This window comes from Lissotriton helveticus, chromosome 5_1 (assembly GCF_964261635.1).
Source record: "Lissotriton helveticus chromosome 5_1, aLisHel1.1, whole genome shotgun sequence".
NCBI lineage: Eukaryota > Metazoa > Chordata > Amphibia > Caudata > Salamandridae > Lissotriton > Lissotriton helveticus.
This window is the reverse complement of record NC_136065.1, coordinates 287,182,353-287,210,047: the sequence shown is the minus strand read 5'-3', so window position 1 is coordinate 287,210,047 and position 27,695 is coordinate 287,182,353. Positions and strand designations below refer to the sequence as shown.

At 43.0% G+C, this 27,695-nt stretch overlaps 1 protein-coding gene across 1 annotated transcript in view; it reads right to left on the bottom strand.

The window, feature by feature from the left end:
* LOC144752450 (uncharacterized) overlaps window positions 1-13,862 on the bottom strand; it is a 198,336-nt gene extending 184,474 nt beyond the window's left edge. The window contains exons 1-3 of the mRNA XM_078640374.1: window positions 13,824-13,862; window positions 13,712-13,759; window positions 953-1,018 (exon numbers count right to left, since the gene is read on the bottom strand). Of these exons, the coding sequence (XP_078496500.1) occupies window positions 953-1,018; window positions 13,712-13,759; window positions 13,824-13,862 (153 nt within the window). The remainder of the gene's footprint in view (window positions 1-952; window positions 1,019-13,711; window positions 13,760-13,823) is intronic.
* Window positions 13,863-27,695: the final 13,833 nt, after the last annotated feature.

Genomic DNA, 27,695 nt, shown 5'->3' with positions numbered 1-27,695 from the left:
TGTTCCACTTTCCACCCTTTGATAGATGTATAGGATTCCTAATTTCCCACTCATTTTCATGAAGTACGTCCCAATAGTATAATTCCAGTACATGCAAATAGCTTGCTCATTTACAGATGTCCATTCCTGAGTTTCAGTTTAAGTCTACTTAGCGTGTTCCCTGTCGCACTATTAACAAACTTAAATGATTGCCCTTACACTTTTCTTGTATGGTTACGTGCTTTTTGTTATCTTGATAATTGATTGCCTTTTAACTGTAAGCCTAATACTCGCAGATACTGATTACTAGATAAAACCTTTAAAACTTCCAAGTTGTCCGTGGTCATTTTATGAAAATCAAAGTTTATGTAGTTGGGTTTGTATTTTGCCTGCCTTTCTTTTACAGCTAGCTCCCTGATCCATTGTGGTCATAGGTACCCGTAACGGTGGATGGTAAGTCGGGTACACTAGAATACAACAGGAAGGAATCCGGGTGCTGATGGTAGATTGTGAGGTCGCCTGATTAATGTATATGGTGAATTGAAATTTATGGGCCCGAAAACTATATGGTGAAATTATTGGTCAGGTGACCCCCGATCTCTATCAGTACTTCATGTCTGAGGAGTGGACTTGACTAAAGGAGCAAAGAATTAAAGAATTAATAATGGCTGCCTAAATCAGTGAACAGAGGGGTGAGCATGTGAAGGGAGTAGCCGAGAACAGATCATACTAAGTACCAAAGTCTGTGCACAAGACTTTAGTCTTAAATGACTCTGAAATGTGTGCCTCAGCAAAACGAAGATGGTCGTGAATTTAGAAAATCTAACCTTGGAACCAGGCCCTCATCTCTCATTGATAATGGACAAAGGGTATCTCTAGTCCTCTAAGCATGGTAAGCATGATCAAAATCGGTGCCAAACAGGATATTCTTGAGTTTTTCACTAACATATATCAACAGACTGATTATACTAACCTCTTCAAGTGGTTTTTCCTCAATTGTCTGACCCAGCTTCTGGTCAGCAACATTTGTTGTAGGTACCTGGAAGAAACAAAAAAAGAACTAACATTTACAACAAAATAAAATTGTGTGTGGGTAATTTGGCATTTGGATTTCACAAATCATTGAAGTTCATCTAATGTGGTCACTGGGTTTCTAATGTCCCTTACCTCCTTACATTTCGGATGGAGTCATAAATGCATGTCAGAAAATCATTTTAAGAAATAGAGCTATGGGAACACCTCCACAAGAAATACAATTGGGTGACGGGAAATGGACAGGTGTATGAGTAGTTTAAAATTTTAAACTGATGCCATTTAGTTTCAAAGAACTGGGAAATGTTTTAGACTATTATCATAACAGCAGTATAAATTCGAGAATAAAACTACTTACTGTGTCCTTTGTGCCCTCTTCACTATCCACTGCACCAGGAGGCAGACTCTAAAGGCAACAGAAAAAGTCAGAAAGAATTGTTATGAATGACAAACTATGAAAATTAATGTACAGATTTCACAAGTGCAATCATAGTCTCTATAAAACACATGACTGCAGTGGCACCTATATTTAGATAAGACCAGCTCCACGTAAAAGTAGTGTTAAGTGTGATGAAAGGGGCTAAGACTGCATTTATGACAAAGTAATACATCATTGCAACATGCAAAATCTCATTCTTTTATAAACAACAAAAGCTTTAGCTAATTCCACATGTTTTTAACTGGATTTATATTATAATTTTTTTGTCCAAACAGTAATCATTACACCTTTTGATCATTCATTTAGTCACCTTAAAATGTTCCAGTAGAATACACTCATGTCTTGTACATTTTTAGGTTGACACACTACTCATGCAAATGTCATAAAACCTGTGGAAACACTATTTCTGTTTTGTGCACACCAGTCTAACCCACAAATTGTGTTAATACCTTAAATACAATGTGTGGGAATCCTATTAGTAATTCATGGTACTGTTACTTATTTTTGTGACTCTCCAAAAGGTGTAGGAATGAGCACTCAACACCAATAATAATTCATTCCACATAATGAGTACGTGAATATGGAAGTCTCTGGTTTTTCTGAGACAAAATAACCTGAAACTGAGTTTTTGGAATGAGAATACATATCCACAAATCATAAAACAGCAGCTCAGAGGATGACAATGTATTTGAAAGGCCACATGTAGAAAAAGATGAAAAATGAGATTTGACAGATGGAACCTTATATCTCAGGGTTGGACTGCACTGTAGAAGCAGTAGTGAAACAGTGGATAAAGACTGACCACACCACATCATTGAGATGTAAATATGTAAGACAAAGGGAATAGTCTGGGACAGTTTTTTATTGTGTACCAAAACCAATGCCCAAGGCAAAGGTCTCAATGTGCTCTGCATTGTGTACATCAGCAAAGCCAAGAAGGTCCATACAATGAAGAATTTAACAAAGGAACCAAGGGAACCAGGTCCTTGTCTATGGTAGATGATGGTCAAAATGTGTCTCTACCTCTCCCTTTGTGTGATAAGCATCAGTGCCTCAGTGCGGAACATGATATCTTTAAGATTTGCACAAATGCATTTCAACAGGCTGAGTATGCTAACCTGTTTAATTGATGTGTCCTCAGTTTCTTGATCCGGCCTCTGGATGGCAATTGCAGGAGTTGGTGGCTGGAGGAAACAAAAAAGAAATACCCTTAACATTTACAACAAGACTCAATTAGGTGTGCTCCTTATATCCACTTTACTTTCACAAATCCATCAAAATTGATCTGTGATGAATACTGGTTGTCTGATGCCATTGACCTTTTTCATTGGTGACAGAGACATGAGTGAAGGCCAACCAGTAATTTTAAGAAATGGAGTTATGTCAATACCATTGCAAAGGAAACACCCTTCGGCCCCCTGGTTTTCAGATTCCCTTAGACTGTTCAGGCAGGAGTGCAGGAAGCAAGAAAGACTTTGTAGGTCCCATCTTGATCCCAATGAAAGATCTAAACACAAGGGTATGCTTAAAGGATACAAAGCTGCAGTTTTGGCAGAAAAGATGGCATACTTTACCAATCTTACGGCCTCCCTTAGCTCGCCTAGAGAGCTATTTAAAATCGTTGATTCCCTATCCCTTGCTCAACTCCCTGACCCCATTGTGGCAACCCAAGAGCTGTGTAATCAGATCTCCACCTTCTTTCACACCAAAATCATGGCTATCTACACAGCCCTGGAAGCACTCAATCTTAATCTTGAGGCCGCCCCTCCCCCTGCCACTTTCTCCCTTCAGGCTCCGACGACCCTGCCTCTCGGCAGCCTGTCCAATTTTTCTCCTCTTATCCTGGAACTCCTCAATCAACTCCTTGATAAGCTTAAATCTGGATCCCCTTTGGACCCTTGTCCTTTAAAGACCTTGAAGGAGTGTAGAGAGGTTTTGTTACCCCCTTTTCTGGAGATAATGAACCAAGCAATTTTCAAGGGTGTTTTCCCCGCACCTTGGAAAATGGCCACTGTCAAACTACTCTTGAAGAAGGCTACCCTAGATCCTACTATCCTAAAAAACTTCCGTACCATATCCCTGCTCCCTGCTCCCGCCAAGATGCTCGAGGCCCATCTTAACTTTCATCTAAGTGACTTCCTGGATAAATTCTGCCTGCTAGATTCTTCTCAGCATGGCTTCCGGAAGGCGCACTGTACGGAGTCAGCTCTCACAGTGGTGGTTAACAACATTCGCACCAAGGTCGAAAGAGGTCAGACTACCCTTCTGATCCTGCTCGACCTTACAGCCGCATTTGACACCCTGTCCCCCTTTATCCTGGTCTCCCGTCTTAGTGAGATGGGAGTGGATGGGTCCGCCCTGAGCGTCTTGGCATCGTTTCTTAACCAACGCAAGCAGAGGGTCAAACTGGATAACTCCCTCTCCCCCGCTAAGCCTGTGCAGTTTGGGGTCCCTCAGGGCTCATCCCTGAGCCCTACACTCTTTAACATCTATGTGGCCCCACTTGCCAGGCTAGTAAGATCGTTCGGATTGGAAGTACTATCGTACGCTGACGACACCCAGATCATGGTTTCCATCACTCAACCTGTGGAGACTGAGGCCTCAAACTTTAGGAACTGCATGGAAGCAGTGGCAGGCTGGATGACCAAAAATGTCCTCAAATTAAATGCGGAAAAGAGAGAGGTCCTTGATTTTGGAGGTAAACAGGAGGTCTGGTCGGCTGACTGGTGGCCATCTGCCCTTGGAACCTGCCCTACACCCACCCTTGCAGCTCGCAATCTGGGTGTAATACTCGATACCACACTTTCCTTCGACAAGCAAGTCAATAGGACCATTTCCACCTGCTGTGGGGTCCTAAGGATATTGAGAAAACTCTCACATGACCTCTCCCTGGAGGCTAGGAAACAACTTTCGGTTGCCCTTATATCCTCACGCCTAGATAACTGCAATGCTCTTTATCTAGGCATAAATAAGAGGCTGGTCTAACGTTTACAAGTTGTGCAGAATGCACAAGCCAGGTTTGTTGTTAACGCGCTGAGACGATCACCAGGCTCTTCTATCAGAAAAAACCTTCATTGGCTCCCTATGCAGTCTAGGATAAACTTTAAGGTTCTATGTCTCACCCACTGTGCTCTCCATGGATCCGGTGCAGAAGACATCAGGTCTCTTGTGACTCTTTATACCCCTGGCAGGGCTCTGCGCTCTGCCAACAAGAACCTTCTGTCAGTCCCCCGGACTGTGAAGGCCAGATGGGGAGGGAAGGCCTTCTTTGCCCTTGCCCCGAAACTCTGTAACTTACTTCCAAACGAACTCAAGGGACTTGTGTCGCTCTCTCCCTTCCGCAATGTCTTAAAGACCTAGCTCTACACAGGAGCCTACCTATAGGCTACGGTAGTCAGACAAAATATCGAAAACAAAATATCGATATACAATAATATCGATGTTTTAATATCGATGGTATAGTATATCGATGTGCCATAATATCGACAGACAGAATATCGAGATTAAGGTATGTATGTTAGTAATATCGGAATTTTGTTCTTTAGTGTTATGTATTTTATTATGTTCTTTTTATGTTTGCTAAATATGTTTAGAAATGTATGTTTGAAAATTAGTAATTATGTTAACATTTTGCGTTTTAGTATTAGAGCGGGTTGTGGGTTTATAGGGGAATAGGGTGGGAAGTAATTTAATAATAATTAAATAATTAATATATTTTTTTTTAGATTTAATGTGGTAACATATTTAATTTAGTGTTATTGTTAATTAATAATTAATTGGTAATTAATTAATGTTAATTAGTTAATTACATTAATTAGATTTATTTTTGGGTAAAGGGGTATTTTTAGGGTTCAGGGTCAGTTTTCAGTTTTTGGGTAAAGGGGTATTTTTAGGGTTCAGGGTCAGTTTTTAGTTTTTGGGTAAAGGGGTATTTTTAGGGCACTGGGTCAGTTTTTTGTTTTTGGGTAAAGGGGTATTTTTAGGGTTCAGGGTCAGTTTTGGGTTTTTGGGTAAAGGGGTATTTTTAGGGTTCAGGGTCAGTTTTTAGTTTTTGGGTAAAGGGGTATTTTTAGGGTTCAGGGTCAGTTTTTAGTTTTTGGGTAAAGGGGTATTTTTAGGGCACAGGGTCAGTTTTTAGTTTTGGGTAAAGGGGTATTTTTAGGGTTCAGGGTCAGTTTTTAGTTTTTGGGTAAAGGGGTATTTTTAGGGTTCAGGGTCAGTTTTTAGTTTTTGGGTAAAGGGGTATTTTTAGGGTTCAGGGTCAGTTTTTAGTTTTTGGGTAAAGGGGTATTTTTAGGGTTCAGGGTCAGTTTTTAGTTTTTGGGTAAAGGGGTATTTTTAGGGTTCAGGGTCAGTTTGTAGTTTTTGGGTAAAGGGGTATTTTTAGGGCACTGGGTCAGTTTTTTGTTTTTGGGTAAAGGGGTATTTTTAGGGTTCAGGGTCAGTTTTGGGTTTTTGGGTAAAGGGGTATTTTTAGGGTTTAGGGTCAGTTTTTAGTTTTTGGGTAAAGGGGTATTTTTAGGGCACAGGGTCAGTTTTTAGTTTTTGGGTAAGGGGTATTTTTAGGGTTCAGGGTCAGTTTTTAGTTTTTTGGTAAAGGCGTATTTTTAGGGCACAGGGTCAGTTTTTTGTTTTTGGGTAAAGGGGTATTTTTAGGGTTCAGGGTCAGTTTTTAGTTTTTGGGTAAAGGGGTATTTTTAGGGTTCAGGGTCAGTTTTTAGTTTTTTGGTAAAGGCGTATTTTTAGGGCACAGGGTCAGTTTTTTGTTTTTGGGTAAAGGGGTATTTTTAGGGTTCAGGGTCAGTTTTTAGTTTTTGGGTAAAGGGGTATTTTTAGGGTTCAGGGTCAGTTTTTAGTTTTTTGGTAAAGGCGTATTTTTAGGGCACAGGGTCAGTTTTTTGTTTTTGGGTAAAGGGGTATTTTTAGGGCACAGGGTCAGTTTTTAGTTTTTGGGTAAAGGGGTATTTTTAGGGTTCAGGGTCAGTTTTTAGTTTTTTGGTAAAGGCGTATTTTTAGGGTTCAGGGTCAGTTTTTAGTTTTTTGGTAAAGGCGTATTTTTAGGGCACAGGGTCAGTTTTTTGTTTTTGGGTAAAGCCGTATTTTTAGGGCACAGGGTCAGTTTTTTGTTTTTGGGTAAAGGGGTATTTTTAGGGTTCAGGGTCAGTTTTTTGTTTTTGGGTAAAGGGGTATTTTTAGGGTTCAGGGTCAGTTTTGGGTTGGGGTATTTTTAGGGTTCAGGGTCAGTTTTTAGTTTTTGGGTAAAGGGGTATTTTTAGGGTTCAGGGTCAGTTTTTAGTTTTTGGGTAAAGGGGTATTTTTAGGGCACAGGGTCAGTTTTTAGTTTTTGGGTAAAGGGGTATTTTTAGGGTTCAGGGTCAGTTTTTAGTTTTTGGGTAAAGGGGTATTTTTAGGGTTCAGGGTCAGTTTTTAGTTTTTGGGTAAAGGGGTATTTTTAGGGTTCAGGGTCAGTTTTTAGTTTTTGGGTAAAGGTGTATTTTTAGGGTTCAGGGTCAGTTTTTAGTTTTTGGGTAAAGGGGTATTTTTAGGGTTCAGGGTCAGTTTTTAGTTTTTGGGTAAAGGGGTATTTTTAGGGCACTGGGTCAGTTTTTTGTTTTTGGGTAAAGGGGTATTTTTAGGGTTCAGGGTCAGTTTTGGGTTTTTGGGTAAAGGGGTATTTTTAGGGTTCAGGGTCAGTTTTTAGTTTTTGGGTAAAGGGGTATTTTTAGGGCACAGGGTCAGTTTTTAGTTTTTGGGTAAAGGGGTATTTTTAGGGTTCAGGGTCAGTTTTTAGTTTTTTGGTAAAGGCGTATTTTTAGGGCACAGGGTCAGTTTTTTGTTTTTGGGTAAAGGGGTATTTTTAGGGTTCAGGGTCAGTTTTTAGTTTTTGGGTAAAGGGGTATTTTTAGGGTTCAGGGTCAGTTTTTAGTTTTTTGGTAAAGGCGTATTTTTAGGGCACAGGATCAGTTTTTTGTTTTTGGGTAAAGGGGTATTTTTAGGGTTCAGGGTCAGTTTTTAGTTTTTGGGTAAAGGGGTATTTTTAGGGTTCAGGGTCAGTTTTGGGTTTTTGGGGTACAGGGGTACAGTGTAAAAATTAAAGTAAAATTAAATTTAAATTAAATTAATTAAATTAAATTAAATTAAATTATATTATATTTATTTTAATTAATTTACATAAGAAATTATTATATACTTACCAATACTTATGTTGTAATGGTATGCGTTGTAAAAGTATCTGCGTTGTAAAAACATGCGTTAATATTTGTAAAATTATATGTATTTTTAAATTATTTTTACATTATTATTAATACATTTAAAAAAACGATATTTTTTATTTCGATATTTTTGTACAACGATATTATTTTTTCGATATTTTTGTACTTACCATTATGTAGATATGACTTCGATATTTTTGATTTCGATATTTTTGTGTCGATATTTTTGTATCTCGATAATGTGTCTTTCGATAATATGTCAGTGATCCATAGGCTACCTCCAGCTTTATCTTTTATTCAGCTATTTAATCTTATGCGCCTTGATGCCTTTGGGCTACGTTGCGCAAAACAAATTTTACTTCATTCATTCATTCATCCATTCATTTATTCATTCATTCACTGATGGGAAATGGATAACTGTATGAGAACTCCAAGACTTGTTTTGGTATATAATAATTTTTGAAAATAGCAGATGTCATGGAAAGCTCATAACAACCTGGAAAAAGTATACAATACTATTATATACCGACTGGGGATAAAGCGCAAAAGTGGTGAATCAGGGGTTACGTGAAGGGGGTGAAGTATGGTATATAGAGGTAAAGGAGTTAAGAGTCAAGGGTAGTTAGGGGGATGAAAATATGCATGAATGACAGTGAATGGCCTTTAGAGTGGCAATATGTAACAAGGTGAACAGCCATGCAATTGTACTCAGTTTTTAATAAATCCTCTCTGAGCCACTTAATCTACACTGAACTGGGAACAATGTTAGATTTTAGTATAAAAACAGTATAAATATTAGAGAGGTTGATGAAGCAAGATTTCGCACATTACGCGACTTGCTGAAGTCAAGAACCTCGATTCATGTATAACTCTGTAATCAAAATTGTACGTTTTACTAATTTCCTTTATTTTACCATGTACATGTATCCTAGCGATGCTTGCCTATGTGTTTTACTAATACGATTAATTTGTGTTTCTAAAATGGCCGCCGTTTAGAAGATTGCTTCTGCGCATGCGTTAGTCACACTCATGTGACGTGACGTAGTTGTGATTTTTGAGGGAAAGGGTGCGCCTGCGTAATAGCCACAAGATGGCTGCTTGTGTAATAATATGGTGAAGCTTGTGCAGATGCTCTCGTGTTATTGTGTATTGCACTAATAAATAATTGCATAGTATATTTTTTATAGTGATAATTCATAAGTACACAATCATGTTATGTAGTTTATTCATTTATTTCTATGTTTTAATTTGTTTTCGCTTACTTTTCATGTATCCTCGGTACGGAGGGGTGATGGGGTGCTTGGGAGGCCGTGCTGGAGTGCAGTACCGCGCAGAATCAGAAGTAGCGAGGTGGCATTGACACAGCGCCAAGAGAGAGTCGCTGCCAAGATGTGCCTGGGAAGATGCACCTTCACCCAGCCAGAGAAGCTGAAAACTGTTACTTTATTAACAATGTATTCTTCCTATTGTATTCAGTGCGACTTCTCATGGGAACCCCAATCTTGCTAGGCGGTACCCAAGAATGTAAATTTAGGCTTGCAGTAGTCTGTTCTGATTGGTGTGTTAACTTAGCCTACTTTGGGACCAATCGAAATTGTGGATTCTGACACTTTGCAACATTGGGGGGTGGTACACTGACCCGAAAACAGTATATCTAGCCTAGGTTTAGCTATAGAATTTGTCCGACTTGTCTGAATAGCTGACCTGTCACTGACCCAACGCACTCAATAGGTGACTGAATACAGAGGTGCTGCGTAGCACTCTGTCCGAATTTGACCATAGACTTTTGAAGGTTTTACTAAACCTTAAGTGCTGGCGGAGCCGGGGTTCTGACTGATAGCTGCAGAGAGGGTGGAGCGCAGGCGTTGCTTCCGAACTGCGGGTGCTGGTCGTGCCTTGGTGGTCCTGTCCTGATCCTAATCTGGGTTTCCTGTCCTGTCCTGGGGTGTCCATTCTGCACCTGCTGTCCCATTGATGACTGCTATTCCTTGGGGTATTTCCTGTCCTTGACTGATCCGTGGCCAGGGTTGGTTTTCACACCATTCTAGGTAAATATATAGATAGGGCTGAGAACTCTATACTGCACCTTTCTATTTTCTGTCTTTGCTTCAATAAAGACATACCTTTGCACATGTTATAATTTCCATGCTTTCCGCAATCTACTATATGAATGACCATTGAATTTTCATAGCATGTTCCTATGTTACCTTACCTTTTAGAGCACAAATTCTCTCCATACTGTTTATGACTTTAGATGTGGTTTATATTTTCTCCTGAATTTTATTCTTAAACCATAATATTAGAATTATAGCGTGTTCCACCTTGCACCCTTTTGATAGATGTATAGGATTCCTAATTTTCCTCTCATTCTCTCTTATGAAGTACGTCCCAATAGCATAATTTTAGTAAATGCAATAAGCTAGCTCATTTATAGATGTCTATTCCTGAGTTTCAGTTTAAGTTTACTTAGCTTGTTCCCTGTCACTCTATTTACAAATTTAATGATTGCCCTTACACTTTTCTTGTATGGTTACGTGCTTTTTGTTATCTTGATTATTGATTGCCTTTTAACTGTAAGCCTAATACTCGCAGATACTGATTACTAGATAAAACCTTTAAAACTTCTCAGTTGTCCGTGGTCATTTTATGAAAATCTAAAGTTTATGACGTTGGGTTTGTATTTTGCCTGCCTTTCTTTTACAGCTAGCTCCCTGATCCATTGTGGTCATAGGTACCCGTAACGGTGGATGGTAAGCCGGGTACACTAGAATACAACAGGAAGGAATCAGGGTGCTGATGGTAGATTGTGAGGTCGCCTGATTAATGTATATGGTGAATTGAAATTTATGGGCCCGAAAACTATATGGTGAAATTATTGGTCAGGTGACCCCCGATCTCTATCAAGGTAACTGCTTACTATGCCCCTCATGGCCTTTTCCCTATCCACTACAGTTGGAGGCCAACTTTAATGGTAAAAGCGATAGCCAGAAAGAGTTCTCCATGAAAGACAAACTATGGTAATTATTGAAAGTTTTCTCAGGTGCATTTTTAGTCTCTCTGACCAAATCAAGTGCAGTGGTGTCCTTATGTCCATAAGGGCAGACTCATATAAAAGCAGTGTTGGACATGCTGTAAGGGTATTATACTACATTTGTGAACCAATAATACAGCATTACATAATATGGAAGATAATCATTTTATCACCAACAACAGTTAATGCTAATTCTACATTGTTTCTGAAAATTAATTTTTATTATCTTGTTTAGGTCAAGCAGAATTCATAGTATAGTTCTGCCGCTCATGTCGACGCCCTTACCAAAGCCATCAAGTGCAAATAAAAAAAAGTTCTATTTGCACCTTCCTACATCTCTAACAATCATCATCAGTTGGCATTGTAGAATGTTTGATGATGAGGGTTTTTAGATATATTATGCCGTAATTCACCGGGTGGCCCATTTAGGTTACTCAAACTGAAATCACTCATGTCTTCTACATGTTTACATAGAACGTTTGGACTTTAAAATGTCTGCAAAACTTGTGGGAATTCTCTTTCTGCATGGAACTCCCCATTCTGAGCTATGACTGTGTTAATATCTGAATTTGTGGTACTGTCACTCATTTCATATGAATCCCTATGGGAATTTAAAAATTCATGGTATGAATAGTAAACACCACTATTAAATCATTCCCTATAATGAGTGCTCATAAACATACTAGTCTCAGGTTTCACTGTGGCAAAATAGCAGGGATGGCTCACCTGTAAGCGCGGGTACAGCCCGCAGTGCCACGGGAAAGTTGACTCAATCCGAGTCCCCTGTGTTGAGGCAGGCGTCTGTCCCTAATCACATAGTGGTCCGCACACCTTGCAGCGAGTCAGCATGCCTCTACAGCCCACAGCTGCAGCCACAAGACTGCGGTAGCCACAGCAGCACCCAAACCAGGACGGGCAGCCTCTCCCCTTGCTCTGCCACTACAACCCCCATGACAGACGCCCAAGATCTCACTGCTGCTAGGCCTAATCAGGTCCCAGGTAGTAGGCTTGTAGCCTGCAGGATATCGCAAAGAGGCAGCTCCAGTAGCCCGACCGGTTATTGCGGACCTGCCCCAACCACACTCCACTGCACACAGCTCTGGTTTCCAGCTGTCCAGGCATGTCTACCCACCACCTTGCAGCACCCTGCGGAGGGTGGTATTCAGTCCCTGTCTCCTAGCGTCAGGTAGGTGATTGAGGCAGGTCAGCAGACGACCACCCCAGTGGAACACACCTGACTAGTCTGCAGGTTCGCAGGACAATGACTGAGTTCTGCGAGAAGGAAGTATAATCTCCAAAATGGGTTCTGTGGTACCACACTGGACGCAGGAATGAGAAGAGCGAGTGCTCTTTAGTAGATATGCCTTTCAGGGTGACCCGAAATTAAACCCTTTTAAATGTCAGAAAAAGTTGCAGAAACATAACCTCTCCACGGAACTCCCCATTCTAAACTATGGATATGTTAATACCTTGGATACCTTGGGTGGGCATTCTGTTACAAATTTGTGGTTGTGCAGGTCAATTTCATGAATTTCTATATGAATTTGAGGAGGCACAGTAAACAAAATGAACAGCACTATAAACTCATTACCCATAATGTACAATTGTAAATATACTATGGCAAAATATTTTAAACTGGGTTTATGCAACAGCAAATACATATTCAGGAATCACAGATCAATGGCAGGGATGAGTTATATATATATGAGGAAGTTAATGTGTTTAAAAGGCTGCATCATGGAAAAGACGAAAAAGGACCTTGGAGAGATGGTACTTCATGTCTGAGGAGTGGACTTGACTAAAGGAGCAAAGAATTAAAGAATCAATAATGGCTGCCTAAATCATTGAACAGAGGGGTGAGCATGTGAAGGGAATAGCCGGAAACAGATCATGCTAAGTACCAAAGTCTGTGCACAAGACTTTAGTCTTAAATGACTCTGATATGTGTGCCTCAGCAAAACAAAGATGGCCGTGAGTTTGGAAAATCTAACCTTGGAACCAGGCCCTCGTCTCTCATTGATAATGGACAAAGGGTATCTTTAGTCCTCTAAGCATGGTAAGAATGATCAAAATCGGTGCCAAACAGCATATTCTTGAGTTTTTTACAAACATATATCAACAGACTGATTATACTAACCTCTTCAAGTGTTTTTTCCTCAATTGTCTGATCCAGTTTCTGGTCAGCAACATTTGTTGTAGGTACCTGGAAGAAACAAAAAAAGAACTAACATTTACAACAAAATACAATTATGTGTGGGGTAATTTGGCATTTGGATTTCACAAATCATTGACGTTTATCTAATGTGGTCACTGAGTTTCTAATGTCCCTTACCTCCTTACATTTGGGATGGAGTCATAAATGCAAGTCAGAAAATAGTTTTAAGAAATAGAGCTATGGGAACACCTCCACAAGAAATACATTTGGGTGACGTGAAATGGACAGGTGTATGAGTAGTCTAAAAATTGTAACAGTATATACATAACATAAAATATGATGGAAGGAATGATTGCTATTAGTCTAACCACTGGCAGTCGCTTGGTGTAGCATTCCAACCCATCATTCCTTTGTCGACCATGCTAATTCAGATTAAACCCAGTGATGTGCAAAATAACGATTGACTGAGGCTCAGCCCGAGTAGTTAAAAATAGCTGAAATTAGTTTAAGCGTTCTAGCCATCACTTTTTTGTATACTACAGTATATAAATCGTTGTTGAAAATAATAGATTTCTAGAAAAGGACGCGATGATAAAATAGACAAGTGAAGAGATGAAGATTGAGAGATTTGGAACTAAGAGCTACATCAGTGAGCTTCTTTTATGTTGCGAAGAGGAAGAAAATGAGCATGAATTACATTAAATTGCTTTTTAACTGGAGATACTTAACAATATGAACAATTCAATCAATTTATTCTACTTTTAGGAAGTCTAAGCTGATGTCATTTAGTTTCAAAGAACTGGGAAATGTTTTAGACTGTTATCATAAGAGCAGTATATATATTCAAGAATAAAACTACTTACTGTGTCCTTTGTGCCCTCTTCACCATCCACTACACTAGGAGGCAGACTCTAAAGGCAACAGAACAAGTCAGAAAGCATTGTTATGAATGACAAACTATGAAAATTAATGTACAGATTTCACAAGTGCAATCATAGTCTCTATAAAAGACATGACTGCAGTGGCACCTTTATTTAGATAAGGCCAGATCCACGTAAAAGTAGTGTTAAGTGTGATGAAAGGGGCTAAGACTGCATTTATGACAAAGTAATACATCATTGTAACATGTATAATCTCATTCTTTTATCAAAAACAAAAGCTTGAGCGAATTCCACATTTTTTTGAATGGATTTGATTAAATTTTTTGTCCAAACAGTAATCATTACACACTTTGATCAATCATTTACTCACCTTAAAATGTTCCAGTAGAATACACTCATGTCTTGTACATTTTTACGTTGACAGACTACTCATGCAAATGTCATAAAAACCTGTGGAAACACTATTTTGTTTTGTGCACACCAGTCTAACCTACAAATTGTGTTAATACCTTAAATACAATGTATGGGAATCCTATTAGTAATTCAAGGGTAGTTGCCACCGAAGTAGAGGCTGCTGCAGCCACAAACAAAGTGGAATCTCTGGGAGCCCAAGCAATCGATATCCAGTGGAAGCTGGAGGACTTAGAAAACAGGCAAAGAAGGAACAATCTTAGGGTCCTCGTTATCCCGGAAGGGATCGAGGGTCAGGACGTCAAAACGTTTATTGTTAGAACCTTCGAGAAAGCCTTCCCAGACATCGCCGGTTGGAACTGGGCTACTGAAATTCAGAGGGCACATAGGACACCCTTCAAATTGAGACAAAATGCTAGAGAAGGCGATAAGCCCAGAGCTATCCTAATCTATATAGGCAATTTCCTTCTCCGTCAGTCCATATCAGAGAAAGCGCGGCCGGATGCCAAAAGAACCTTGGAAGGAGGTTCTTTCTTTGTAAGGCCGGATTTCTGCCACTCCACCGTTGAACGGCGCTGGAGATTAAGACAATTAATCAAGCCTTTCCTGGACAAAAGAGTGCAGGTTTATCTTATTAATCCTGCTCAGTTAAAAGTAATTCATCTAGGCAAGACCCTGTATTTCTCCTCGGAAATCAAAGCTCAGGAGTTTCTAGACTCATTATAGCCTATTACTTGATCTATATCAGCCTAACAGGGGCCAAAGCTTTTGATTATCGACATAGACTGAAGTCTTAAGTCTTAAGTCTAGTTTAAGTTTAAGTTGGCACTAAGCTGGAATTTAATAGTGGTAAGGGAGTCACGATACGGTGGTTTAAGGTCATACACTAGGTCGAGGCTGTGGCCTGTTAAGTAGTTAGCGCTGTGTCCACTGCTGGGCTGCACCCATCACACGCACAGACCCAGTCTGCGCGCCTCACCGGGGAGCGGGTTGGGGTCTGGGGGTTCAGGGGGGTTGGGAGGGGGGGGAGTTCGGAGGGAGTGGGGGGGAGGTGCAAAGGGGGAAAAAGAAGTAAAATGAAAGTTCATGCAATAAATCTGTTTACTAATGTAAGTGAGATGCTCAAAGAGGCTATGCATATTGATGTTAAATCTAGGACAAAATGTGATTGGTTAGTTTGTTGGCTCTTCTCCCTGCAGGGGTATGTCAAGGATCAAGCTAATTAGCCTTAACATAGGTGGTCTGAATGATTGGAAAAAGAGGGAAAGGTTCGAGGAGTATGTTAAATTAATTAGGGCTGATATCGTATGTTTACAAGAGACTCACCTACCCTGGAAAAAGGAACATTGGTTGAATTTACGGGGGTATGAAATTTTATCTTGTTCCTCACAGACTTCAACTGTAAAGGGGGTAGCTATTATAGGCCGGGTAGGTCTGGGAGGAGTTAAAAAATCAAAAGCTGATCCATTGGGCAGATGGGCAATATGCGAATTGAAATTAGGCATAACTTTATGCTCAGTCTACGGATCTAACCTGGATGACCCAGGGGTGATGGATTACATCGAGAAAGAACTTACTGACTGGCCATCACCTATAGTAATGTGTGGTGATCTTAACATCTCAGCTGACTTCACAGGCGACACCCCATATATTGGTCGTAAGCCCCGGGTATTTAGGGCGGTATCCTCCATAATGCAATCTTATGGGTTGAAGGATGTCTGGGGCACTCAAAAGAAAAATGAACCCGGGTTTACATACTTCTCACACCCATTTAATAAACATACAAAACTGGATTATTTTTTAATATCAGCAACTCATCTTTGTAATACCGAAATTTCAATGCTCCCTATGTTAATATCGGATCATAATCCCCTTGTCTTGACCATGACAGTTAATGAACAAAGGGAAAAAATCAGACCCTGGACCTTTGATAGAAAACTTTTAGCGGATAGCAATTATATAGCTTATATAAAGGACTGGTCCCAGTCTTTCTTTGACGCAAATAGATATAGTGCATCCCGGGTCATGGTCTGGGATAGTTTTAAAGCTGGTCTGAGAGGTGAGAATATTAGCTTCTCCGGGCGGGTGTGGAAAAAAGCTAAGGAAGATAGAGAGCGTCTTTTGGCTAAATTGGCGGAGGCAGAAGAACAACACAGGACAGACGTATGCCACGGGATCCAGGGTACTCGGAGCTTAGAAAGATTAAACAGCATAAAGGCAGACATCCAACGGCAATTGGCTAAAAAAGCCGCAGCAGAATATCAGGCCCGTAGAGCTGGCATGTATGAAACAGGTGAGAATGCAGGTAGGGCTCTAGCGCTACGGATAAGACAAGCTACATCAAAAAACACTATTACTGAAATTAAAGAAGGTGATCAGACGTATAAAAAGCCTACTGAAATTCTGGAAGTTTTCAGGAGGTTTTATCAGGATCTCTATAAGGAAGATACAGATACAGTTTATCCGGGCGCAAACTGGCAGGATACAGGCATCAATCTGACGTCTAACGAGAGGGAATCCCTAGAGCAGAGTATCACTATGGACGAGCTTTCTCAGGCTCTAAAAGATTTATCTGCAGGCAAGGCAGCAGGGCCCGATGCCATACCTCTGGAAGTCTATAAATACCTGAAGGAAGAAACGGCACCTCTTCTGTTAGATTTATTCAACGGGGTTATAAATACAGGGATCATACCAGAATCCTGGACTAAAACCAACATAGTGGTTTTCCATAAAAAAGGCAAACCGAAGGAAAGTCCCGGCTCTTATCGGCCCATATCGCTAATAAACAGTGATAACAAATTATATGCTAAAATACTAGCCACACGGTTGGGGAGGATTATCGCGAGTCTCGTCTCTCCCTGGCAGCATGGTTTCATCCCTGGTAGGGGTACGACTGACCACATTAAAAGAGCTATAACTCTGTTCGACCTTCATGCCGCGGGGGATGGGGGGATCGCGATGATCCTCCTCGACGCAGAAAAAGCGTTCGATCGTGTCAGGTGGAACTTTCTCTGGAAAGTAATGGCTGATAAAGGATTTGGCCCTAGATTCCTGCAGGCAATTAAGGCTATGTACTACAAACCAACCGCTAGCATTCAGCTAATGGGCGAAGGCTCCAACCAGATCCATATTTCGAGAGGGACGAGACAAGGCTGCCCGTGCTCACCCATCCTATTTGCACTGTATATAGATCCCCTGATTTGTCATATCAAGAGCAATACCAACATAAAGCCAACTATTACTAATGGATTTGAAACTAAAATCCTCGCATATGCGGACGACATAGCCATCACCACCACCGATCCTGTTAGTGCCATGAGTGAAATAATTAGTATTACTTCGGATTTCGGGAGGATATCTGGATATCGACTTAACGTGGCAAAAACACAGGTATTATGCTCAAGAAACACAGTCAAACTGGATGACAGATATATGGATTCAGTAGTCTATCTAGGTATAACAATCAATGCCCAGACAAAGGAAATCATTAAAGACAATTTTTTACCTCTACTGGGGAAAATGAAACAGGACTTAAAAAGAATTGACACCCTCCATCTATCAATTATAGGCAGGGCCAATGTCATCAAAATGACAATGTTCCCGAAGATTCTATACAAATTTAGGTCCATCCCCTTTAAAATAGATGACATATTGATCAAGGAAATGGAGGCAATTTTTATGAACTTCGTCTGGCAATATGGTAAGGTGAGAAGGTCAATTAAATTCATGTCTCTACCCCAGGGACAGGGTGGGTTAGGTATGCCTAATTTAAAATTCTATAACTGGTCTTGTCTCCTCACAGATATGGCTATACTCTTTTTTCCTGATCTATATACCAGCTGGCACTAGGGAACGAAGCACATGGGGCATTGCTAAGAAAATATGATAAACGCTTCTACATGGCCTCAGGCTATAAAATTCTGGAAGATATTCGGGGGGTATGGCTGTCCATACAGAAGAATCAGAGCATCCCGAAGTTTAACAAACATACTTTACTCTGGAAATCAGGGCTATTCCCGTACTTAAGTAGAGATGGCCCCTGGAGACATTGGGAAAGACAGGGAATCACCACATTAGGCCAATTGATGATAAATGATGTTTTGAGGCCCCTAGATCTTTTGAAGTCACGATATTCACTTCAAGGCTCCCAAGAGTTCAAATATATACAGTTGACTAACACAATCAAATCAAAAAGACCCATCATAAACATATCAAAAGACTGTACATTATTAGATTACATGAAGGGAGGTGGCCGTCGTATTAGGGAAATGTATGGATTATTCTTAGGAACGTTACCCGATGACATGCTTAAGACAGAGGCTATCTGGGTTGGAAAACTGAGAGATCCTGACATCGATTTGGACAGAGCCATGTTTATGGACAAAAGGTTCCTACGATCCTCAAATTTAAGAGCACAGCACTTTAAAACCCTATTTAACTTATACTATACACCGGCAAAATTGTATGAATGGGGAAAGAGAGCGGATAACAACTGCCCAAGATGTGGTAACGGTCCTGCTGACCTTCTTCACATGTTTTGTAGCTGTGAGAAATTAGGGTTAATTAAAAAGGAAATCGAAAAGTTTTTAGAGGGGCTGCTAGCTGTCAGGATAGACCTATCCCCTACACTTTTATTAATCGGTTGTGATGCCAAATTAGGTTTAAGTGTAGAGTCTGAGGCACTTGTTTTTATAGCAACAGCAGTTTATAGAATATTAATTGCTGCCGCATGGAAGGATGTCGGGGCTCCAACCTTTCAAATGTGGATTTGTAGGATGCTTGGGATTCATAACATCGAATCGGAGCTGTATGCCCTGAAGGGAGTGAAATCCAGGGAAATGGGACTTAGGATCTGGTTGCCTGTGGTTTCATGGAGGCGGTCAAAAACTGGGGGTCTATAGCTTCTAACATCCAAGTAGATACTGCTGATACTTTTAACATATTTACTGTATTCAGGACCTCGTGTTTTAACAAGTTGAGATCGCATTATGTTTATTCATTATTCGGTATGCATATTTATATCTCCCATGTTTTAACAAGTTGAGATCGCATTATATTTACTCATTATTCGGTATGCATATTTATATTTCTGTGTTAATGTGTTCTCACTATGCATAGAAATACTATATTGTCATGAACTTTCAATAAATTAAAAAAAAAAATAACAATTCATGGTACTGTCACTTATTTTTGTGACTCTCCAAAAGGTGTAGGTATGAGCACTGAACACCAATATTAATACTTTCCACATAATGAGTACGCTAATATGGAAGTCTCCTGTTTTTTCTGCGACAAAATAACCTGAAACTGAGTTTATAGAACGCAAATACATATCCACAAATCATAAAACAGCAGCTCAGAGGATGACAATGTATTTGAAAGGCCACATGTAGAAAAAGATGAAAAATGAGATTGGACAGCTGGAACATTATGTCTCAGGGTTGGACTGCACTGTAGGAGCAGTAGTGAAACAGTGGATGAAGACTGACCACACCACAGCATTGAGTTGTAAATAGGTAAGACAAAGGAAATAGTCTGGGACAGTTTTCATTGTGTACCAAAGCCAATGCACAAGGCAAAGGTCTCTATGTGCTCTGAATTGTGTGCATAGGCAAAGCCAAGAAGGTCCATACAATGAAGAATTTAACAAAGGAACCAAGGGAACCAGGTCCTTGTCTGTGGTAGATGATGGTCAAAATGTGTCTCTACCTCTCTCTTTGTGTGATAAGCATCAGTGCCTAAGTGCCGAACATGATAGCTTTAAGATTTGCACAAATGCATTTCAACAGTCTGAGTATGCTAACCTGTTTAATTGATGTGTTCTCAGTTTCTTGATACGGCCTCTCGATGGCAATATCAGGAGGTGGTGGCTGGAGGAAACAAAAAAGAAATACCCCTAACATTTACAACAAGACTCAATTAGGTGTTCTCCTTATATCCACTTTACTTTCACAAATCCATCAAAATTGATCTGTGATGAATACTGGTTGTCTGATGCCCTTGAACATTTTTCATTGGTGACAGAGACATGAGTGAAGGCCAACAATAATTTTAAGAAATGGAGGTATGTCAATACCATTGCAAAGATTTAATTCCACTGATGGGAAATGGATAACTGTATGAGAACTCCAAGACTTGTCTTGGTATACAATCATTTTTGAAAATAGCAGATGTCATGGAAAGCTCATGACAGCCTGGAAAAAGTATACAATACTATTATATACCAACTAGGGATAAAGCGCAGAAGTGGCGAATCAGGGGTTAAGTGAAGGGGGTGAAGTATAGTATATAGAGGTAAAGGAGTTAAGAGTCAAGGGGAGTTAGGGGGATGAAAATATGCATGAATGACAGTGAATGGCCTTCAGAGTGGCAATATGTAAAAAGGTGAACAGCCATGCAATTGTACTCAGTTTTTAATAAATCCTCTCTGAGCTACTTAATCTACACTGAACTGGGAACAATGTTAGATTTTAGTATAAAAACAGTATAAATATTAGAGAAGTAATTGCTTACTATGCCCCTCATGGCCTTTTCCCTATCCACTACAGTTGGAGGCCGACTTTAATGGTAAAAGAGATAGTCAGAAAGAGTTCTCCATGAAAGACTAACTATGGTAATTATTGAAAGTTTTCTCAGGTGCATTTTTTTTAAATTCTTTTTTATTAACGAAAAAGGGACAAACAATACATATAAAAGCATAGACCAGAGTGCATAAGGTGACCATTGTTACATATGTTTAGATCCAGACTTCCAAAGAAAGGCAATCAATTAAAAGAAAGGGAATGAACCTAGGCAACCTCCTGTTCCTCACTAACAGGATCTAATTCCGGTGGTTCACAGATGTCGCCTCGATAGGCATTCCAGGTTCCCCAGATCTTGACCCATTTGCGGGGCCGTCCTCTAGACACATATACAGACTTCTCACAAAACACACACCAGTCGAGGTCTTCCATCCATTTCCCAACTCGAGGTGCCGTAGAAGCACCCCAAAGCTGTGCAATATTCCGCTTAGCCACCGCACAAGCCAAAGTCACCCAGATTTTGCCATGGCTCGGCAGGTCCGTGGGCTCCCACACATTCAACAAACAACGTCTTGCCTCCAGCTCAACCCTCACTCCCCATACTTCGCTCATTTTCAAATGTATCTTGGTCCAAAAGTCACGGACCCTCTCACACTCCCACAAAATATGCAGGAACGTCCCAGGCAAACCGCACCCTCTTCTACAATCAGCAGATGCAGCCAATCCCATCTTCTGCAATCTTGGGCCCGTGACATAGGAGCGGTGCAAGATCCTTAGTTGAACCAATCGAAGCCTCATAGGGACCGTCACCTCCTTAGGGGACGACACCGCCTCCCTCCAGTCCTCCTCATCAAGCACATGGCCATCTGCAACCCATTGTTCACGCAACTTCACCAGAGGGTCCTCAGTATGGTTGATCAGTTTGCTATATGTTAAAGAAATCGTTTTTGTGGGGACAAGGCCATCTAGCAAACGATCCTCCAGTGGGGAGGCCACCGGTGGCTTTTCGCCCCTGGGGATAACAGCACATAGAGCATGGCTAATCTGGAGGTAACGAAACCGTTCCGTTTCATTCAGCTGATACTTAGCCTGCAGCTCCTCAAAGGTCAACATCCTGTCCTTGCCCCACACATCACACACCCGAGTTATACCAATCAAATCCCATCGGTCAAACCCTTTCGTTTTCCAAAGCATCCCCAATTTCTCAGAACTCTACAGCGGTGTAGCCAGCGTCAATCGCCCAGCCCATTTAAGGTCCCTATTGGCCTCATGCCACACTCTCGTAGAGATCAAGGGGGGTCCCACCAACGGAAAACAACCACGCCTAGCATATAACTCGCGGGTGTACTCTCCCCCGGCACCTGACCGCGGTCCATCGCAAATCCGGGATCAACAGGAGAGCTGTAAATGGCGTGGTTGATGGGGGCCAGCTGGGACGCCACTAGTACTTCCGAATATTGGGCAGACCAATGCCCCCGCCATACCAAGGCAACATCAGCTTCGACAACGCAATACGCGGCCTCCCCTCCCACAGAAGGCTACGCTGCAAAGACTCAATCTCACCAAAATACGACGGGGGCACAGGGTCGAAGGAATTCTGTAGAGCGTATAAGAACCGCGGAAGAGCCATCATTTTAAAAAGGACAGAGCGGCCCAACAGAGAGAGCTGCAACGCCTTCCACCTCTCATTATCAGCACGAAGTCTGGCCAAAGGGGGCAACGAATTCAAACGAAAGCGTACCTTAGGATCCCTAGAAATATGAATCCCAAGGTATCGAAAACTGACCAGTTCCACTTTCACAGGGCAGTTCCCAGGCACCCTAGGGGGATCTCCACTCAAAACAAAAAGAACCGATTTCATCCAGTTGATCGCGAAGCCCGAGTACCTCCCGAAGATGGCGAGGACATCCATAAACACTACGAGGGAACTACGGGGGGAGGTAAGGTATAGCAGGATATCGTCGGCGTAGAGCGAGATCTTGTCTTCCCACTCCGATGTCCAACGCAGCCCTCTAATCGATTGGTCCCACCGCACCCAGGCCGCGAGCGGCTCCAGGGCCAAAGCGAATAAAAGAGGCGAGAGGGGGCAGCCCTGACGAGTTCCCCGTCCAAGCAAAAAATCACGGGACTTATGATTATTCACGACCACCCGAGATAAGGGGGCAGACTACAGAAGACGTACCCAATCAATAAATACTGGGCCAAACCCCAGCTTCGTCAAAACCGCGAAAAGATAGGGCCACTCCACCCGGTCGAAGGCCATAGTTGCGTCTAAAGACAACAACACTGTCGGTTCGTGGATGCGAGACGCGCTCGCCACCACGCCATGCAGCCGACGAAGATTAAGTGCAGTGTTGCGCCGCGGCATGAAGCCGGACTGATCTGGATGGATCAAGGTCGATATGACCTTCACCAAGCGGGTGGCCAACAGTTTAGCCAATACCTTGGGTTCCACGTTTAACAAAGAAATCCGTCGATATGAAGAACAATCCAGCCTGGGCTTACCCTCCTTATAGATTACCACAATATTGGCAACACGCTGATCGTAGGGCAACGCCCCACGATCACGGCTTTCCATATACATATCCTTCAGATACGGGGCCAATCGGTCAGCATGGGGCTTATACAGTTCGATGGGGAGACCATTAGGGCCGGATGCCCTACCAGAATGGACCCCCCGAATGGCCATCGCCACCTCGTCATTCGTGAGAGCAGAGTCCAATAATTACCTATGATCATCCGACAGGGTTGGCATTGGTATATCCCGAATCATTTCAGCGTTATCTGCCTCGGTAAAAGATCCGTCCGAGGTATACACCTCCTCATAGTATCGGACAAATTCCTCAACTATCAACTGGGGGTCCGACGTGGCCACCGAGCCCGTGATGTTCAGCTCGGACACCAAGCGAGGCCCCAGTCACCCTTCTCCAACCAAGCAATCAGTTTCCCCGCCTTGTCCCCGTGCTCATAGATCCTGCTCTGTGTGGTAGTGTGTTGTGCCCTCGCACTGTCACGTGTCAGATTTCTATATTCGTCCCGGAGCAGTTCGAGGCGACGGCTCTCCCCAGGGTCACCCCCAGAGGAAACAGCAGTTTCAAGGGCCAAGAGTTCTGCCTCCACTCTGTCCAGCTCCGCCCTCCTCTTCTTCTTCTGCCCAGATACAAGGGAAAGAACCTCCCCTCTGACTACTGTCTTATAAGCTTCCCAAAGGGAGCACCTCGAGGCAACTGAGCCCTCGTTTTCGAGAAAATAACTATCGGTAATCCGCACCAACTCCTTTTTAACCACAGGGTCTTTCAAACGCCACGCATTTATAGGGGCTATCCTTCCGACATCTCCCTGTCCCATACACAGCCAAAGCCAAATCGGCGAGTGGTCGGAGACCCCCCGCCCCAAATGAGCCACTTCCCGAACGATGGCCACCTGTGCCGCTGGCAATAAAATGTGGTCGATCCTTGAAAAGGAGTGTTGCACCGCCGAGGCATGAGTGAACTCAGTAGCGCCCGAGTGTCGGAGACGCCAACAATCCACCAGCCCCGATGCAGAAATAAAGTCAGGCAGCCACCTACGAGAGGGCAACAGCACCCGGTGGGGGGAGCCTATCGAGCTCCCCGTCCATTGCTGCGTTGAAATCCCCACCCAACACCGTAATTCCGACAGGAAGGGTCAGAATCATCCGTCCCAAATCGCGAAACGTTTCAACCTGCAGTGCCGGGGGGACATATATAGACACAAGTGTGACAGTCCTACCCTCCCAAAGACCCGATATAGCTACATAGCGGCCACGATTGTCAGACCAGGTCGAGCGGACCGCAAAGGGAAAGGAGTTCCTCACCAAAATGCCCACACCCCTAGAGCCCGATGTGAAGCCAGCGTGGGCGACAAGTTTGTAACCGCCCCTATGCAACGCCATACATCGCCTTCCCATGAGATGTGTCTCTTGCAACAATACAACATCTGGCATGTGCCGTCTAATGAACTGACTCACCATGGTTCGCTTTATCTTGTCACCCAAGCCATTCACGTTCCAGCTGAGGACGGAGAACCCCAGGCCCTGTCTAACGGACGCCATTCATCATTTCGAGACACAGGAGATCCAAGTGCACCCATAGCAAACCCTGGTCATACATAAAAAACAAATCAAACCGCCAACACCCGGAACTCCCAGGCCCCCAATCCCCCACCCTGCACCCCTGCATGCAAAGAATGCACATCCCCAACTCGCAGTGTGCCTGTCGCCCCAACTAACTACAGGTATCTAAAAGTAGAAAAACGGAGAAGGACCTTACAACAGGCCGCCCACCCCCCCACCCCAGACCAACCACTGTCCCCCCATCCGGTAAAGGCACAAAAAAAGAGTCATGAACAAAGATTATCCAGATGGGGGGGGGAGAAAAGATTTTACAACCCCTACCAGGCACCTCTGTACGATCGATACAGTTCAAAACAAGTCACAGTTCTTCATTGTCTGAGCGGGCCTTAGCCCTGGGCTCAGATCCCACAACTCAATCCAGCCAGTCCGCAGCTGCCTCAGGAGCGTCAAAAAACCATGTTTTCCCGTCGCCTTCAAACCTCAGACGAGCCGGATACATCATAGAGTACTTTATATCACGGTCCCTCAGTCGCCGTTTAATGGACAGGAACCCTTGCCGTTGTCTCTGAACCGACTGAGTGAAGTCCGGGAAAAATAGCAACGAAGCATTCTCATAGGCCAACGGTCCCGTGGACCTTGCGGATTGCAGGATAGCGTCCCGGTCTCGAAAATTCAGGACCTGTGCGATGAGGGGACGCGGAGGCGCCCTGACCTTCGGGCGGCCACCGGGAATCCTATGTGCACTCTCCACGGTGAAGAAATTGCTGAGGCCCTTAGGCTTGAGATGAGAGAGGATGAGGTCCTCAACAAATAGGTCCGGGGAGACCCCCTCGGACCATTCCGGAACACCCAGGATACGGACATTGTTGCGTCGCGCCCGACCCTCATACTCATCGAGCTTCCCATCGAATTTGAGTCTGGCCGTCTGAAGCTCACGCACCTCCTTCTGGAGCTCCGACACATCCTCGAGGAGACTCCCCGTCTTGATCTCAAGATTCTTGACCTTCTCCGCAGTTTTGGTGAGGTCAGCCCTGATGCGACCCACCTCAATGGTGACAGTGTCCAGTTTTGTGTCCATCTTGCCCAAGGAAGATTGGACCCCAGTGATGGCGGCCATTAAGTCTTTCATAGTGGGGTCGTCATCATCCAGACCCCCATCCGCACCCCCAGGCGGGGTTCGTTTTGCATCAACAGGGGACCCCTTGGAAACAGCATATTTGTCGATACGATTCGACTGGACCTGCCGGGCGGATTTCAGAGATCTCAGCGGAGGCTTCTCAAGGTCTTTCGACGCCATCTCGACCGCAAAAGCAGGAGAAACCCACCACTCCTCAGTCGAGTGCAGGTATGTCCTACGGAGGGCGACCTCTGGACAGGATAGGGGGGCCCAGGGCGTCTCGGCCACCACTCGGAGGTGACAAAATAAGATCCGACCGGCCACTTCCGGTCCCGGAGGCCAATGTTGTTGCACTACACCCCGGATGGCTCCGAACTAGGGGTCCCGGACCCCGAGACCACAGGCCCAGATCCCTCCGTCGAGAATATTCAGTCACCGGAACAGCCAATCGATCCAGAATTTCACCTGGCGACTCAGGTGCTGGTCCCCCACCCGTTGGTAGGGACGAGGTTCAGGATACTGTGCCGGATAGTCGGTCAGGATGTGGCGGCCGGCGGAGCCGATGCTCAAGCGGCCATCTTGGTCGCTGGCGCGGCTCCTCCCCCTCAGGTGCATTTTTAGTCTCTCTGACAAAATCAAGTGCAGTGGTGTCCTTATGTCCACAAGGGCAGACCCATATAAAAGCAGTTTTGGACATGCTGTAAGGGCATTATACTACATTTGTGAACCAATAATACAGCATTACATAATATGGAAGATAATCATTTTATCACCAACAACAGTTAATTCTAATTCCTCATTGTTTCTGAAAATAAATTTTTATTATCTTGTTTAGGTCAAGCAGAAATCATAGTATAGTTCTGCCGCTCATGTTGACACCCTTAACAAAGCCATCAAGTGCAAAGTTCTATTTGCACCCTCCTACATCTCTAACAATCATCAGCAGTTGGCATTGTAGAATGTTCGATGATAAGGGTTTTTAGATATATTATGCAGTAATTCACCAGGTAGCCCATTTAGGTTACTGAAACTGAAATCACTCATGTCTTGTACATTTTTACATGGAAAGCTCGGACTTTGAAATGTCAGCAAAACTTGTGGGAATTCTCTTTCTGTATGGAACTCCCCATTTTGAGCTATGACTGTGTTAATATCTGAATTTGTGGTACTGTCACTCATTTCATATGAATCCCCAAGCGAATTTGAAAATTCATGGTATGAATAGTAAACACCACTATTAACTTATCCCCTATAATGAGTGCTCGTAAATATGCAAGCCTCAGGTTTCACTGTGGCAAAATAGCTTGAAACTGGGTTTATGGAACAGCAAATACTTATCCAACAATCTGTGAATGCGTGGAGAAGTGTGGCTCAGGGGTTAGAGGCAGCAGACCCGGAAGCTGAGATCGGTCCTGGACCAGGGTTCAATTCCCCGCCTCGGCGGGTCTTGGGCTAAAAATTCCACGGACTCGATAATTCTCGCCCCGGTGCCTCCTCGACTCACGGGTTCACACTCTGCGACTCTGGGCAATAGCTTGCTTAATCTCCACAACGGCCCCTCGCGGCGGGATGCCTGACTTTCACCTTGTGGATACCCTGCTATCTCACAGGGGAATATCAGGACGGGTTCCCTAAGCAAGCGCCGGGAAACCCACTGCGGGTAGCTGTGCGCTATATAAGCTCAACTACAATGACAGATACAAAATACATATAAAGAAATACATGTGTTTAAAAGGTCACATAAACAAAATTGAAAAAGAACTTGGACAGATAGTACTTCGTATCTGAGGGGTGGGCTGGACTGAAAGACCAGGAGTTATGAAG